Below are 14,491 nucleotides of genomic sequence, written 5' to 3' on the forward strand. Positions count from 1 at the left end.
TAGGTAGACTATGTGCTGTGTGAATGAGTCCTTTCTTTTATCCTTTACTATCTTTTATTTACCTTGCATCTCACATCTCACCCATGTATTTGGTTGCTGTGGCTAGCTGCACCTACTAGTCTTAACAACAAAGGCTGCTCTGCACATTGTTATTTATTGCTCATTCCTCATCATTCAATATCCAATTCCACACAGACAAAAATGCTTCAGATGATACAGTCCGTACATGGCTGGTCTACTTACCTGGTCAAACAGCTGCTTCCCTGTGGTGTTGGGCTGGATGGCAAACTCCAGCTCAGCATCCATGGTGGTAACTCGGACAGTAATCTGGAATATAAAATAGGAGGGTAGAATTAGAATCCAGATGCCTCATGAAAATCCGTTCACCCATCCAGCAGCATGAGCCAAAATTTCTTTCTTACTATAAAATATTTATACAGTGGTGCCTCGCAAAATGAAAAGAATCCGTTCCGCGAGTCTCTTCGTCTAGCGGTTTTTTCGTCTTGCGAAGCAAGCCCATTGACGGCTTAGCGGATTAGCGCTATTAGCGGTTTAGCGGTTTTCAGCGGCTTTTAGCAGCTTATTGGCTTAGCGGATAAGCGGCTTTTAGCAGCTTATTGGCTTAGCGGATAAGCGGCTTAGAAAAAGGGGGGGGAGGAAAAAAAAACCCGCAGGAACTCGCAAGACATTTTCGTCTTGCAAAGCAAGCCCATAGGAAATTTGTTTTGCAAAGCACCTCCAAAACGGAAAACTCTTTCGTCTAGCGAGTTTTCCGTCTTGCGAGGCATTCATCTTGCGGGGCACCACTGTATGCTGCTGTTTCATAAAACATATCAAAGTGGCTTACAATGAAAGTACATGTTCGAAATGCCTATTGTTCTAGGCGCATTTTGCGACAGGGAATTTCATCAGCGCATGCCGTTTCTGAGCTCAGGGCACAGTGCTACGGCTAAGATTTCAGATTAAAACTGCAGTGTGGAAGGAAATAAGGATCTTTTCTGCTTCCCCACTTCCAGCTACTCTCTGAAGACTGGAAAGCGACCCTCTTAAGAATATTAGGGGGGGGGGCAGGGGAAGGACTAGATCATGTGAAAAATGAACATATTATTTTAGCTGCAGTTCATTCATTTTCAGCTTTGTATTCTTGTTATTTTAAAAAAGCGTGCCTAGACATTCTGTTGTTACGTTCATAACCTAGGATTAAGGTGCCATTTAGCTCCTAGCTTTCATATCTCAGTTTCTAACACTGAAGCCATACAGTAAAAAAAAAGATTAAAAGCAGACATTGATTAACCATTGTGAAAAGATGTAGTCTCAATTACCTGCATAGGCCTTGGCAGAAAAGAAAAGTTTTCAGCAGCAGTTTAAAAGTTGAAACAGCCTTTATTGAATGACTGAAACCCATCACCATTATCTCAAAAATGTACTAGATCAGCTTTCCCCAACCTGCTGCCCTCCAGATGTTTTGGGCAACTGTCATCAGCTCCAGCCACCATGAACAATGGCTGATGTGAACTGCAATCCAAAACAGCTGGAGGGCAAAGAGGTTGGAGGGAATTAAATGGACACACTTTGGAGAATGAGAAAGCAAACCTGCATATCAGAGTAAGAAACAGTTTTGTGCTATGAAAAGCAATACATTCCTATCAAATATTAAGAATATATTGAAATCTCTTTCCAAGCTCAATAATATGCAATCAAGCAAGATTCTGTAAAGCCATTGGTGGATCCAGGGGATCCAGGTGGCATGGGCTTGTGGCTCTTGCAAAATGGGTCACCCTAAGCAGCTGCCAAAGGAGGCGCAACTGGCCTTTCATTCTGGAACAAAGAGGCAGAGATGAAACTAGAAGGTGGCTTTCTAAAGTTCCATGGTGGCCATACCCATTTCCCTTCAAATACCCCCTCTGGGAGCATTCTTCTCTACAGGATGTTCTTGCAGGGGGAGATAAAGAGGGACGCGGGTGGTGCTGTGGTCTAAACCACTGAGCCTCTTGGGCTTGCTGATCAGAAGGTCGGCAGTTCAAATCCATGTGACGGGGTGAGCTCCCGTTGGTCTGTCCTAGCTTCTGCCAACCTAGCAGTTCAAAAGCATACCAGTGCACGTAGATAAATAAGTACAACTCTGGTGGGAAGGTAAACTGACTCCATGTGCTCTGGCACTCTTCACAGCGTCCCATTTTGCCAGAAGTGGTTTAGTCATGCTGGCCACATGACCAGGAAACCTGTCTGTGGACAAACACCAGCTCCCTCGGCCTGAAAGCGAGATGAGTGCTGCACCCCATAGTCACCTTTAACCGTCCAGGGTTGTTTTTGGTTTTTTTACCTTTTACCTTACTGTCCAGTGAGATACTGGAATGACTTTTCAGTTTCACCTGCCCATGCAAGTTTGTTTTATACTAGCCGGTTTCTTCACTGGCACTCAATTAATAAGTTGGCTTGGCAGCTATGGTTGGATTTGTAAAGAGGTCAGCAGTAGGAGTGTTACATTAATACAGAGGGCTACACCAAAGTTAATACCAAAGTTAATATTTGCAACCTACATTTGTGGAGCCTCCACACACAATGTGCTTTGTGCCCAAAGACAGAAATGTTATTCTTTCTAAAGGGAATGAAATCAAAGTTGTTTTTCAGTGATCTAGTGTACACTAACACCAGCAGTCCCTAACCTTTTCAGAATCAGGGTGCACTTTTACACCAAACATGCTTCTCCCATAGAGGTGCATGGTGGTAGTTCTCCTGTTGTGACCCATCTTGGACCAGGCCATGACCCACTAGAGGGTCCCAACCCACCAATTGTAGACCAGTGGACTACATTAACATAGACAGTTCTCACCCTGTGGGACGCCTTGCCAATACAAGTTTGACAGGAGACATGCCCACTCATTTTTAGAAGTCTTCTATAAACTATATACCGTATTTTTTGCACCATAACACTCACTTTTTTCCTCCTAGAAAGTAAGGGGAAATGTCTGTGCGTGTTATGGAGGGAATGCCTACGGGTGGCATGCCTACGGATTTTCCTCCTCTAAAAACTGCGTGCGTGTTATGGTCGGGTGCGTGTTATAGAGCGAAAAATACGGTAACTTAGACAGGGCTTTCAAACCTGAGGTTCTCTGCAAACCAGCTCTTACTGATAGATTTTATGTTTTTATCATTTTTATCGACCAACTGGCAAGGTCAGTGTTATCCTCCTTCCTGCAACATTGTCTTAAACTAGGCTACTTGAAGAACCCATGAGAATGTCAAAGCCAAGAGGTTCTCAACACTGACTCTTTTGGGACACCCACAGTAACACATGAAATATACAAATGCCTCCCTTAGATCAACACCGAGAGAACTCTATTTGCAGAGTGCCCTGTGTCATTCAAGTTGAGCAAACTCTGTTACATGAGCTCACAACATACTTGGAAGGAGTTGAAGCAAAGAGCTTTCAGCAGGAGGAGATTGATTGGTTATCCACTCTTCACCCACACTGGCAAGCAACACAAAAGATTGTGTTGGCATTCAGTTCTTGGCTGAGTCTCGACATAGCCTGAGAAAAGGAGCTTCAGCTGCCTTTGGCACCTGCCCAGGCTCCTCTGCACAGACATCCATGCACTTTTAACAAAAGCCAGACTCCTTTACTACCTGGGTGCCTTTGACACACCACCATCTTTGCAGAAACAGGCAGTTGTCCCTCTGCAGTTGAGCTCACTCTCCACTCATTGCAAGACTTTGGCAGTAAAAGAGACCTTATAGCCCCACCAGAAGCAGCAAGAATCTTGTTAGATTAATGATGGAGCAGTTATGGGCTGCTATGCCAGCGATCAATCACTACATAGCAAAAGTTAGGAGATGTGCCAAAAAAACTCAATTGGAGATGCTTCCTTTCTGAATTAGGTAGGAGCCTATTTGCCAGTGATTACATGGACATGTAGATCTGGTATGTTTAGCCTGGAAAAGAGGAGACTGAAAAGAGATAAAACAGGTAAGCTTTTAAGAAACAAGACATGGATTGTATGCTCATCTGCTAGGTGGCTCATGGTTACTGAACAAAACATGGTTAAAACAAACCATTGTTTCATGTGCTTATACTTGATGTGTGTTTGCAGATATTAAGATAAAAAAACAGTGTCACTGCAGAAGCATTCCGGGGTTTAGAGTATTTAAGAATCAGCTCAAAGTATTGCAAGACACAACTGTTTTGGCAAAGGATACTTTGCAAGCCTGCCTCAGGAATTTGCAACATGTCTTAAGGAGCACCACAGACTTTCCTAGAAATTCATCAAGTTGCTTTGAGCAATCTAGACCTTCACAATTTGGACCTACCTCAGCAAGTTATCATGACAGCCTTCAAAGTATTTTAATGCCTGCTGCAAATTCCAGAACACACTTTGAAAACAACAAGCCCCATCAAATGCAAACAATAATTTTAGTGCAGGGATAGTAACCTTTGGCCTTCCAGTTTGTTGCTGGACCACAACTCCCCATCCCATCATCCCTGACCACTGGCTATGCTGGCTGGGACTGATGGGAGCTAGTGGCCGACACTGGATGGGGGGCACATCTTAGCCATACCCGGTTTAGAGATTGCAAATGAGTGGGACTGTCAAACTTCCCACAAACATCTGTGCTACCTCTCCATAATCCCCCGTTTAAGGAGTTCAGCTGGGCCATCCACAGTGCAGGCAAGAAGCATCACAATTGACCATGACATTCAGTCAAGGCTTCATAAAGTGGAAAGCCAGAGATTTCTGCATAGATACCCACAGCATAAGTCAGGCATGTCCAAAGTCCGTCGTGGCATGTCCTGGGGAACAGCAAAAGAGCTCAACAGCTTTGAGGTAAAATCCTAAAAAAAAGCTCAACAACTTTGGTTGGCCCTCATGCATGTTCACTTCATCAAATGAAAAAAGTTTGGGCACCCCTGGTATAAGTGTTTGATTGTTCATTCACTATTTCATATGGTCTCGCATAGGAAATGAAGCCTCTGGCTAGAAGTTTTAACATCTGAATTTTTAAAGGCAAACATTTGTCTCCCATTTTATGAAATATCCTCAAAATAGAAGCAACTTTAAAAAATAAAAAAAAAGTTACAAGGAAGCCTAAAAGAGCCTGAACCAACAGATATTCACAGGGAAGGAACAGGCATTTCATTTTGGTAGTTTTAACACTTTTGTAGTTTCCTTCCACAGAAAGATGGCTATGGAGGCGTATTGTTACGTGTGCCATTTATTTTCATCCCACCCATTTTCTCCAAGGAACTCAAGGTGGCACAAATGGTTCTCCCCATCCTCATTTAATCCCCACAGCAACCCTGTGAAGTAGGTTAGGCCAAGAGTGACTGGCCCCAAGTCACCCAATGAGCTTCATGACCAAATTGGGATTTGAACCCTGGTCTCTCCCAGGCCCTATTCTGACATTCTAACCACTACACCAACAATGCACAGCTAAGCACTGAAACTGCTGTGCAGAGTCATTCTGCAGAGGATTGAGTATATCTTTTAAGATGTTCCAGCAATGAAAATTGGAAGGTAGCGGCACTGGTTCTCCAAGGTTGGTGACAAAATATTTTCAAGAGGCATTTCTTTGCTCTCATGGTGTAAACAGCACCTCGTTGGCCCTACTGTTGTTGGAGCCAGCAGGTTTTTCTAACAATGCAAAGTGTGCAGAAATCTGTTGACCAGAAGCGGGCGGGGGGTGGGGGGAACGATCCCTCTTTCAAAGTGCTGTCAACTCTGAAGGCAGGGAGAGGAACAAACAACTATTTGCCTGCCAAAACAACTCTGAACACACACCCTGAGGAGTGGGAACAAAGAACACTGTCTAGCTGGCTTATGACATCAGTTACAAAAAAGAGCAAGGAGTCTAGATTCTTCTTGTTGCCCACTGGTGAGCAGCTGCCCCACCATTCATGCCTCCTGTGGGGCACGGTGGGGGTGGGAGAGGGTGAGGGGTATAGTTCTAGAAATGCTTCTGCAATGAACATCTGCAATGTTCAGATCTGTGTATGGCCAAGGGCAACACCATGGTGAAAACTGGGTCTTGTTTATTGGATTTATGTCCCACCTTTTCCTCCAAGGAGCTCAATGCAGCATGCAGCTTGTGGAGTTTTCTGCCACACAAGCTGGTTATGGTCTCTGGCTTAGATTAATAAATAACCATGTGAATGTAAGAAAAGCCCTGCTGGATCAGGCCAAGGGCCCATGACTCTAGCCTTCTCTTCTCACAGGGACCAAACAAATGCCTGTAGGAAGCCAGCAAACAAGATTTGAGCACAAGAGCCCTCTTCCCTCCTGGGTAAGCAACAAAGACTGAGGGGTAATCCAGACTTCCTTTTGTGCCACATTTCTAGGCACAGGTCCAAGCTTTAAAAACCTCCATTCCAGAGTGTGCTTTTTCTTTTTTTTGGTCCCAGCACTTTCTCTGGGAAAACCCCCCACATTTTACCGCTGAATGAGAGTAAATGGCAATTGTATTTTCCATGGATTGTTGTTGCTCCACTTCAGTGGTAAAACACTGGTTTTCTCAAGGAAAGCACCAGGACAAAAAAAAAAACCCACTCTGACACTTTAAATCATGTACCTATGCCCGGGAAGCCACCAGTACAAAAGGAATTCTGGATGACTCCTCAGTCTGCAAATAACTATTAAGCCATGATAGGACCTCAGAGAAAGTATGCTTCTAGCTGTAGATACCTAGGAGAAGGAGTCTTTGCTGTTGCTTTGCTCACTGGCTTCTCAGAAGAGAACTTTTAACTGGCTTTCACTGAAACAAAAAACTAGGCCCAATGGTTGTATCAGCACTACCCCACCACTGATTCAGGCCATTGTATGGGTATATCCACTATGTATGTATGTATGTATGTATGTATGCATGCATGTATATATGTAAAGTATATGTATGCATATATACACATATGTAATGTATGCATATATATACATGCATGCATGTATATATGTAAAGTATATGTATACATGCATGCATGTATATATGTAAAGTATATGTAAGAGCTGTTCGACAGTGGAATTTGCTGCCAAGGAGTGTGGTGGAGTCTCTTTCTTTGGAGGTCTTTAAGCAGAGGCTTGACAACCATATGTCAGGAGTGCTCTGATGGTGTTTCCTGCTTGGCAGGGGGTTGGACTCGATGGCCCTTGTGGTCTCTTCCAACTCTATGATTCTATGATTCTAGTGCTATCTACTATAGGAAAACTTAACATCCAACACCCAGAGAGCAATTTCAAATAACTACAAGTGTGTGATCACCTGCTATAGAGAACAATCTATAGGGACACCAAAATTTAGCTAGGTAGGAGCCTCCTCTCCATGGGAAAAAGTCTCATTTATCCATCAAGCCAGCAGAACTTAGAGAGTCCCTCAGTGACCTGGTGCAGCCTCAGGATTATTTTCTTGCACACCTTCTGATATATGCAACAACAACATGATTTCACCCCCAGCTCCCCAAGACCTTTCAGCCTGATCTCCCAGAGGCTTCCAAGGATCAGGAGAGGTATGCCCTCCCCATCCAGAACGGGAGCTCCAGGAATACTTACAGACATTTGCCCACTTTTCCAATCGCCAGCCCTTCTCCGCAACTCTCCTTTGGTATTTTATGCGCCAACAGAGAGAGGGCGGGGGCACCCTGGGTCATATGAAAGTGCTTGCAATTGCTGAAGGGATTACAGTTTAATTAAATCAAACCTCCTGTAAAGGGGGGCTTTTCAGATCCCTAAGCTAATCAGGAAACAGAACACCAGCTAGAAGGTGCTCCCAAGGTTCGGAGCAGAACCCTGTTGCAACCAGAAGAGAACAAGCTTAACCCTCTGCTTGGCTGCCTTGGGAAGGATCCCAAGAAGTCGAGCTCAGCTCCTGATTGTGGGTTTCCCTCTGAGGCATCTGGTTGGCCCCTGTGAGAACAGGATGCTGGACTAGGTGGGCCCCTCCTGGTCTTATCCAGCAGGCTCTCCTCACTCAGAAAAAGGCCAAGATTGGTGAACTTGTTTGCTTGTTTTTACACTCCAACATCAGGAACATAGAAGCAGTTGCAAAGCATGAAATGGTGGTGGAAGAAGAAGAGAAATGTTAAATGGTGCGCTTCACAGCTGTCTACAGGACTACCTAAAACTTACTTCCCACAAGCCTCTTTCAGTCATTCCTGCCAATAATTTTACTTGACTACCCTGAACAGCTGCAAACCACATTTCATTTGCAAGCCTATATATATTTACCTGGCAGTGAATCCTACTGAACCAAGTAGGGTTTTACTTCCAAGTAGACATGTGTAAGACTGAACTTATGAGCGTATTTTAAATGCTCCACAAGCAAAGTGTCTGGTCTTTCCATTAAGACACTGAATAAGGCAGCTTTGAAATAAAAGAGTTGGACTAGATGACCCTCTTTGGCCTCTTCCCTATGGTTCCATTATTCTAAAGTGCGGAAGCTGACCACTCTATTTGGCGGTCCCAGAATTCCTCCACAGAACTGACTCTTTGCCCTGAAAAAAGGAAATAATTCCAATACTGCAACAGGATTTTACAGTAGAACAGAACATGCAAGGGTAAGGACATAAGAGGCCACTTCAGGATGTAGAGAGCTTTCAAGGGTGTTCATGCCAGAGATGCTTTCAGACTTTTCCTTAGAAGCTGTAAAGAGCTCCTTGAAAACTCTCTTGGTTGTCTGATCCACTAACAGAGACAAAGCACCCTTTCTGTGTGGCTTTCCAACATTGTCCATTTTCTGGAACCAACTGAAAACCTTCCTCTTCCTAAACTTGGGTCTCCAGCTATTTTTGGACTACAACTCCCTGTATTCCTAGCTAGCAGGACCAGTAGTCAGGGATGATAGGAATTGTGGTCCAAAAACTACTGGAGATCTTATGATTAGATATTGATAATAATTTGGGATGCACTGCAATGCTCATTGCAGATATCCACGTGTAGCTTTTCAGCACGTGTACTCTTTTCTGCACATGTACATGGAAAATGATTTGTCAGAGTTCTCCAGTTCCTTCTTTCAGGGCTGTGTTTTTCTTGAAGTTCCACTGTATGCAACAGAACACACACCATTCTCTTGAAATGGAAGTGCCTTGCATTTTCAGTGTTCCTCAGTGCTTAGCTTTGGAACATACAGAACATCCCCTCCTCTGTGTCCTTCCACACACCTTCTCCATAGGTATCCTAGAAGCCCATCCTCTGTGTTTGACTCACCTCCTTTCCTGTTGATTGGCTCTGGTCAGCACAAAGCGTGAGAAGGCTTCTGAGTGGCTAAAAAGCTCTCCATCCCTACTGATTGGGTGGCTCTAGGACACTGGAGACAGGGGACCCAGATGCAGAAATAGTTAATTGTTCTTTGCCCTCTTGTAACCTCAGACAACTCCACCACTGGTACCACACAGGTATTAGGTTTGCACCTGGCACCAGAATTTAGCATCTCACAGTCCTCTGCTTCTACTGTGGCTAGAAGCTTCCCAAGTAACGCTTGATATGAGCAAGCAATATGAAGCAACAGAAGAGGGTCTCCCTCCTGTGGTGCAGGCCTGACTTGCTGCCTATGCTGTGTTTCCTCTGTTTCCTGTTTCAGTCGGCTGGAAGGCTATTATTCTCTGTGACTCACAAGAGACAACCATGTGTACAGGAAGATGCCCCATAGTGGCCCTCTTGCAAAGTAAGATTGGCCCCCACCAGCCAAAGCTAAATACTCTCTTTACACACGCACACATGCACACGCCTTGCGAAAACCTCAAGCCAGGTTCACTAAGCATCTCAAGATGCACATTTGAGTACCGGGGTCAAGTTTACTTGTGTGGATCATGGAAACATCCATCATAATTGTTTTTGCTTTGTGTTAGGAAGCAGGCTCTGGTGATGAGGGCTAGGAAGTCACAGCAAAGCTGTTCCAGCGAAGGGCGTGCTCTTGTGACACTCAAGTTCATATATTTATGGCACTGCTTTTTGAAACACTTATTCATGAACTTGTGCAAGGATCCAATTCCTCTATTTTTGCCATTTCCTTTCTCGCAAATAGAATCTTCAAGCACCCTCCCCTCGCTTTCCTGTCGCTGTTTCAAGAGATAACAGATGCTTTGGGCTTGGATTTATTTATTTAATTTTTTTTTAAGGCAGGCATTTAGAAGAATGGTTTGCAAAAAGCCAATTTGGTCATGGTGACATTTTGGTTAGCTCAGAGAAAAACAAAGCAAAACAGCAGTTTAGACTGACAAGCAACTCCCCCTTGGGATACTCTGTTCTTGGCCCCGAACTGGCACAAATTCCGAATTTAAAGAGTAAAGACAGGACATGGCTGGTTTTGGTTGCAAACCGCCTTCACTACATTCAGTTTATATGTGTGGTTCCCTAGCACAGCTGAATCCGAACTGTGAAAATTGTATCTATAGAAGATGTAATAGTAAGGAACTCAATACAACCAATATCATCTCCATTTCCTCGGCCACCAGCACAAGTCTTACAAATTTTTAGAATTACTACTCTTTGCCTTTGTATAAAAGAGAAGCTTTCACTGTCCCATTGTTTTTGTTTTAAATAAAGTGCAAGAATAAACAGAAATGGTTGAACATAAGAACGTAACATGAGCCTACAGGACCAGGCCAATGGCCCATGTAGTTCATCATCCTGTTATCACAGTGGCCAACCAGATGCCTGTGCAAAATGAGCAAGCAGGACCTGAGCACACGAGCAGCACTCTTGCCCACCCTCCAAATAATAATAATAATAATAATAATAATAATAATAATAGTGATTTTATTACATATATGCTGCCCACCTGGCTGGGTTGCCCCAGCCACACTGGGAAACCATACTGGTTGGAGCTGATTGTAGTACAATCAATCTGGAAGGTGTCCAATTGGTGGAGGCCGCTTGAGGGACTTCTGGGGGAGAAGATGGACTGAACATCTTCTGTCAACAGCTCATTGACCGAGATAATTACGTGAGGATTAATGATAGCCAAGCAGTAAATCTTGGGTTATTGAATTCACTCTTGATAAATAGAGTGAACAAGGAATTAACCTCTGTTGCTCTGAACAAGCTGTTTTTCATGCTGGGAGACAAGAGGTTTTGTGGAAGCCTGACAGGGGTGAGTGACTTGGAGAGGAGGAATTTTCATATTGCCCTCAAACCACATAACAGCCATCTAGGCTAGCCCTTAGGGCAAAGGTCGGCAGAGCTTCCCTTTCTCCAATTACCTTCAAGATTGCTAAAAATAACAACTGATGGGGTTATATGTCTGCCGGTTAAAATTTACATCTGGAGTGTGAGCTAACTTCTGGCTGAAGAAGAGGTGGTCATTAAAAGACTGAAAGCAAAACAAAGGGCATGTTTTAATTGTACAGTGGTACCTCGGGTTAATAACTTAATTCGTTCTGGAGGTCGGTTCTTAACCTGAAACTGTTCTTAACCTGAGGTACCACTTTAGCTAATGGGGCCTCCCGCTGCTGCTGCCGTGCTGCCACTGCACGATTTTTGTTCTCATCCTGAAGCAAAGTTCTTAACCTGAGGTACTATTTCTGGGTTAGTGGAGTCTGTAACCTGAAGCATCTGTAACCCAAGGTACCACTGTGTTGTGTTTGATTGTGACTTCCAACGTAATATAACAGAACACAGCTGTAACTGTAGTTCAAGAACACCTGGTTGGGAAAAGCTGCTACAAGTAATCTACAGAACTGTTAAGTCCCTATCTTACAGGGAACTGAACTTTGCCATAAAGGAAGGACCATATCTCAGAGGTAGAGCATCTGCCTTGCATGCAGAATGTCCCAGGTTCAATTCCCAACAGATTGGGCTGGGAGAGCGACCTTGTCCGAAACTGCAGACAGCCACTGCTGGACAATGCTGAGGTAGCTGGACCAGTGGGGTCTGATTCACTTTAAGGGACCTTCCTATGTGCTTATGTTCCCAAACTGCCCTGGGATGAAGGTTGAAGCATGTAACTGTAGTTTTCTTTTTTGAAAAATGAATAAACAACCGAACAGGTCACTTTCACTGTAGTGTTGTGGTTAAAATGTTGGACTGGGACCTGACAGACCAGGGTTCAAATCCCCAATCAGCCATAAAGCTTGCTGGGTGAGCTTGCACCAGTCACTGCCTGAAGGCCTACCTCACAGGGTTGTTGCATAGATAAAATGCAGGGAGGAGGGAGAACTATGTACACCGCCTTGAATTCCTTGAAGAAAGGTGGAATATAAATGTAATAAGCAAATGAACTGGAAATAAAAAAAGAAGCTGACTTTAAGTCATCTGTCCTAACAGAAGGGTTTTTAGATGGGCAGATGCAGTCGTGAAATCGCTCATAGGATGATTAAATGGGCACAGGATGTTGGACATAATATTATGTTTGCTGACTGGGAACAGTTATGGACCACCGGTCTGAAATTTACGGCATGTAATGCCTTAAGAAAGAATATTATGAAAATGATTTACAGGTGGTACATGACCCCAGTCAAGCTTGCAAAAATTTATTATTTGCCCAATAATAAATGTTGGAAATGTAAAGAGACTGAAGGTACATTCTTTCATCTTTGGTGGACGTGCCCAAGGATTAAGGCTTTCTGGGAAATGATTTATAATGAAATGAAAAAGGTATTTAAATATACCTTCTTGAAGAAACCAGAGGCCTTTCTCCTAGGCATGGTTGGCCAATTGGTGCCAAAGAGGGACAGAACTTTTTTTATGTATGCGACAACAGCAGCAAGAATACTTATCGCAAAATATTGGAAGACACAAGATCTACCCACTCTGGAAGAATGGCAGATGAAGATGATCGACTATATGGGACTGGCAGAAATGACCGGCAGAATCCGAGACCAGGGAAAAGAGTCGGCGGAAGAAGATTGGAAGAAGTTTAAAGACTATTTGCAGAAATATTGTAAAATTAATGAATGTTAGAATGATGTTGGACAGAAATTAAGTGGTTTCCAGCTGTAATGCTTAAGAGATACGGAAAATAAGGTTTTGAAATAAGTAATAAAAACTAATGGTGAGGATTTGCTGAACAAACAATCTGAATTGGAATATAAGAAAGGGAGGTATGAGGTCGGGAAAATAAGTTAAAAGAAAATAAGTAAGGGGAAACTATATGTGTTTTTAGTTGTTTTTATTTTTGTATTTTTGTTGTTTCTTTTCTTTTTGTTTTACAATGTATTATTTTTGAAAACTTCAATAAATATCTTATAAAAAAAAATGAAATCGCTCATAGGGTAAGGCTTAAAATACCACATTTTTTTTTTAAAGGCAGAGACCTGGGTGGGGCATGCCAAAAACTTGGACTTGCTCATTGCTTCTTGTTGAGTAACTGCCCAGCAGGCAAACTGCTCGGAAACAACGAACCGTTACTCACTAGGCCTGCCCAGACTATGAGGTCTATCTATTCCAAATATATCTTTAGCCAGAAATGGTTAGATCAGGCAAATCTGTTTCCAAGAGCATTCTAATGTTTAAGCTCCAAATCCTCATGTTTAAAAAAATTAAAAAAGCAGCAAGAGGGACTCGTGTGCGAGCGCATAGCTCCACAGCTCTGCAGACAAGGAACTGCTGCCCTTTTCCTCTGGGAGGGATGCTGTCTTTTCTGGAAAGAGAAAGTGCTCTGCCCCACTACTCCTGAAATCACATACAGTGGTACCTCGGATTATAGACGCTTCAGGTTACAGACTCTGCTAACCCAGAAATAGTACCTCAGGTTAAGAACTTTGCTTCAGGTTAAGAACTTAATTCATTTCGGAGGTCCGTTCTTAACCTGAAACTGTTCTTAACCTGAAGCACCACTTTAGCTAGTGGGGCCTCCCGCTGCTGCTGCGCCACTGGAGCACAATTTCTGTTCTCATCCTGAAGCAAAATTCTTAACCCGAGGTAATATTTCTGGGTTAGTGGAGTCTGTAACCTGAAGCGTCTGTAACCTGAAGCGTATGGAACCCGAGGTACCACTGTACTTCCTACATTCCCCATGTTGTATTTTGGGACAGTTAATGCATGGGAAGTACATCCTAGAAAAGAGTGGTATGCTGCGGCACAGGGTTCAATCCTGCGCTAGAATTAACTGCACCCCACAGCCTTGGCTACTTCAGATGTGCACCACCCAGCACTTCTTGCACTAGCCATGCAGAGGCAGTCAGAGGTGATTGCCATGTGCAAACCTGTGGCTCACAGCTCCTTGGGGCATTCAAGAGAAGCAGAGCTCTCTGCTGAGTGTACAGTTGGTTTTATAATACAGCCTTCCTGTCCTATAATGGTCTCATGCAGATGTCCGCAAATCAGCCTATTCTGGATGTCTAAGAAATCTAGCCTTTCAGGAGTTTAGTGAACTCATCTTTTGCCTGCTGCGATTCCACTTCCATTACTGAACACGCCCTAAATGTTTCCTATGCGCAACGCTGGAAAAGGGACAGAGTAAGCTATGTTACTCTGACTTGGAAAAATAAAAGGCAAGTTTAGGGGTGGGGCCAATTTCAGAGCAAGACATGCTTATTACTTCTTCATTTTAGCCCCACTCAAAGCAGGATTTC

The 14,491-nt window shown here is 43.6% G+C and overlaps 1 protein-coding gene across 1 annotated transcript in view; it reads right to left on the minus strand.

The window, feature by feature from the left end:
• Positions 1 to 14,491, minus strand: part of MSN (moesin) — an 80,752-nt gene that overhangs the window by 36,780 nt on the left and 29,481 nt on the right. Inside the window, exon 2 of the mRNA XM_081847116.1 lies at positions 244 to 327. Coding sequence (XP_081703242.1) covers positions 244 to 327 — 84 coding nt within the window. The remainder of the gene's footprint in view (positions 1 to 243; positions 328 to 14,491) is intronic.

This window comes from Podarcis erhardii, assembly GCF_964252035.2.
Source record: "Podarcis erhardii genome assembly, chromosome: Z".
NCBI classification, from domain to species: domain Eukaryota; kingdom Metazoa; phylum Chordata; class Lepidosauria; order Squamata; family Lacertidae; genus Podarcis; species Podarcis erhardii.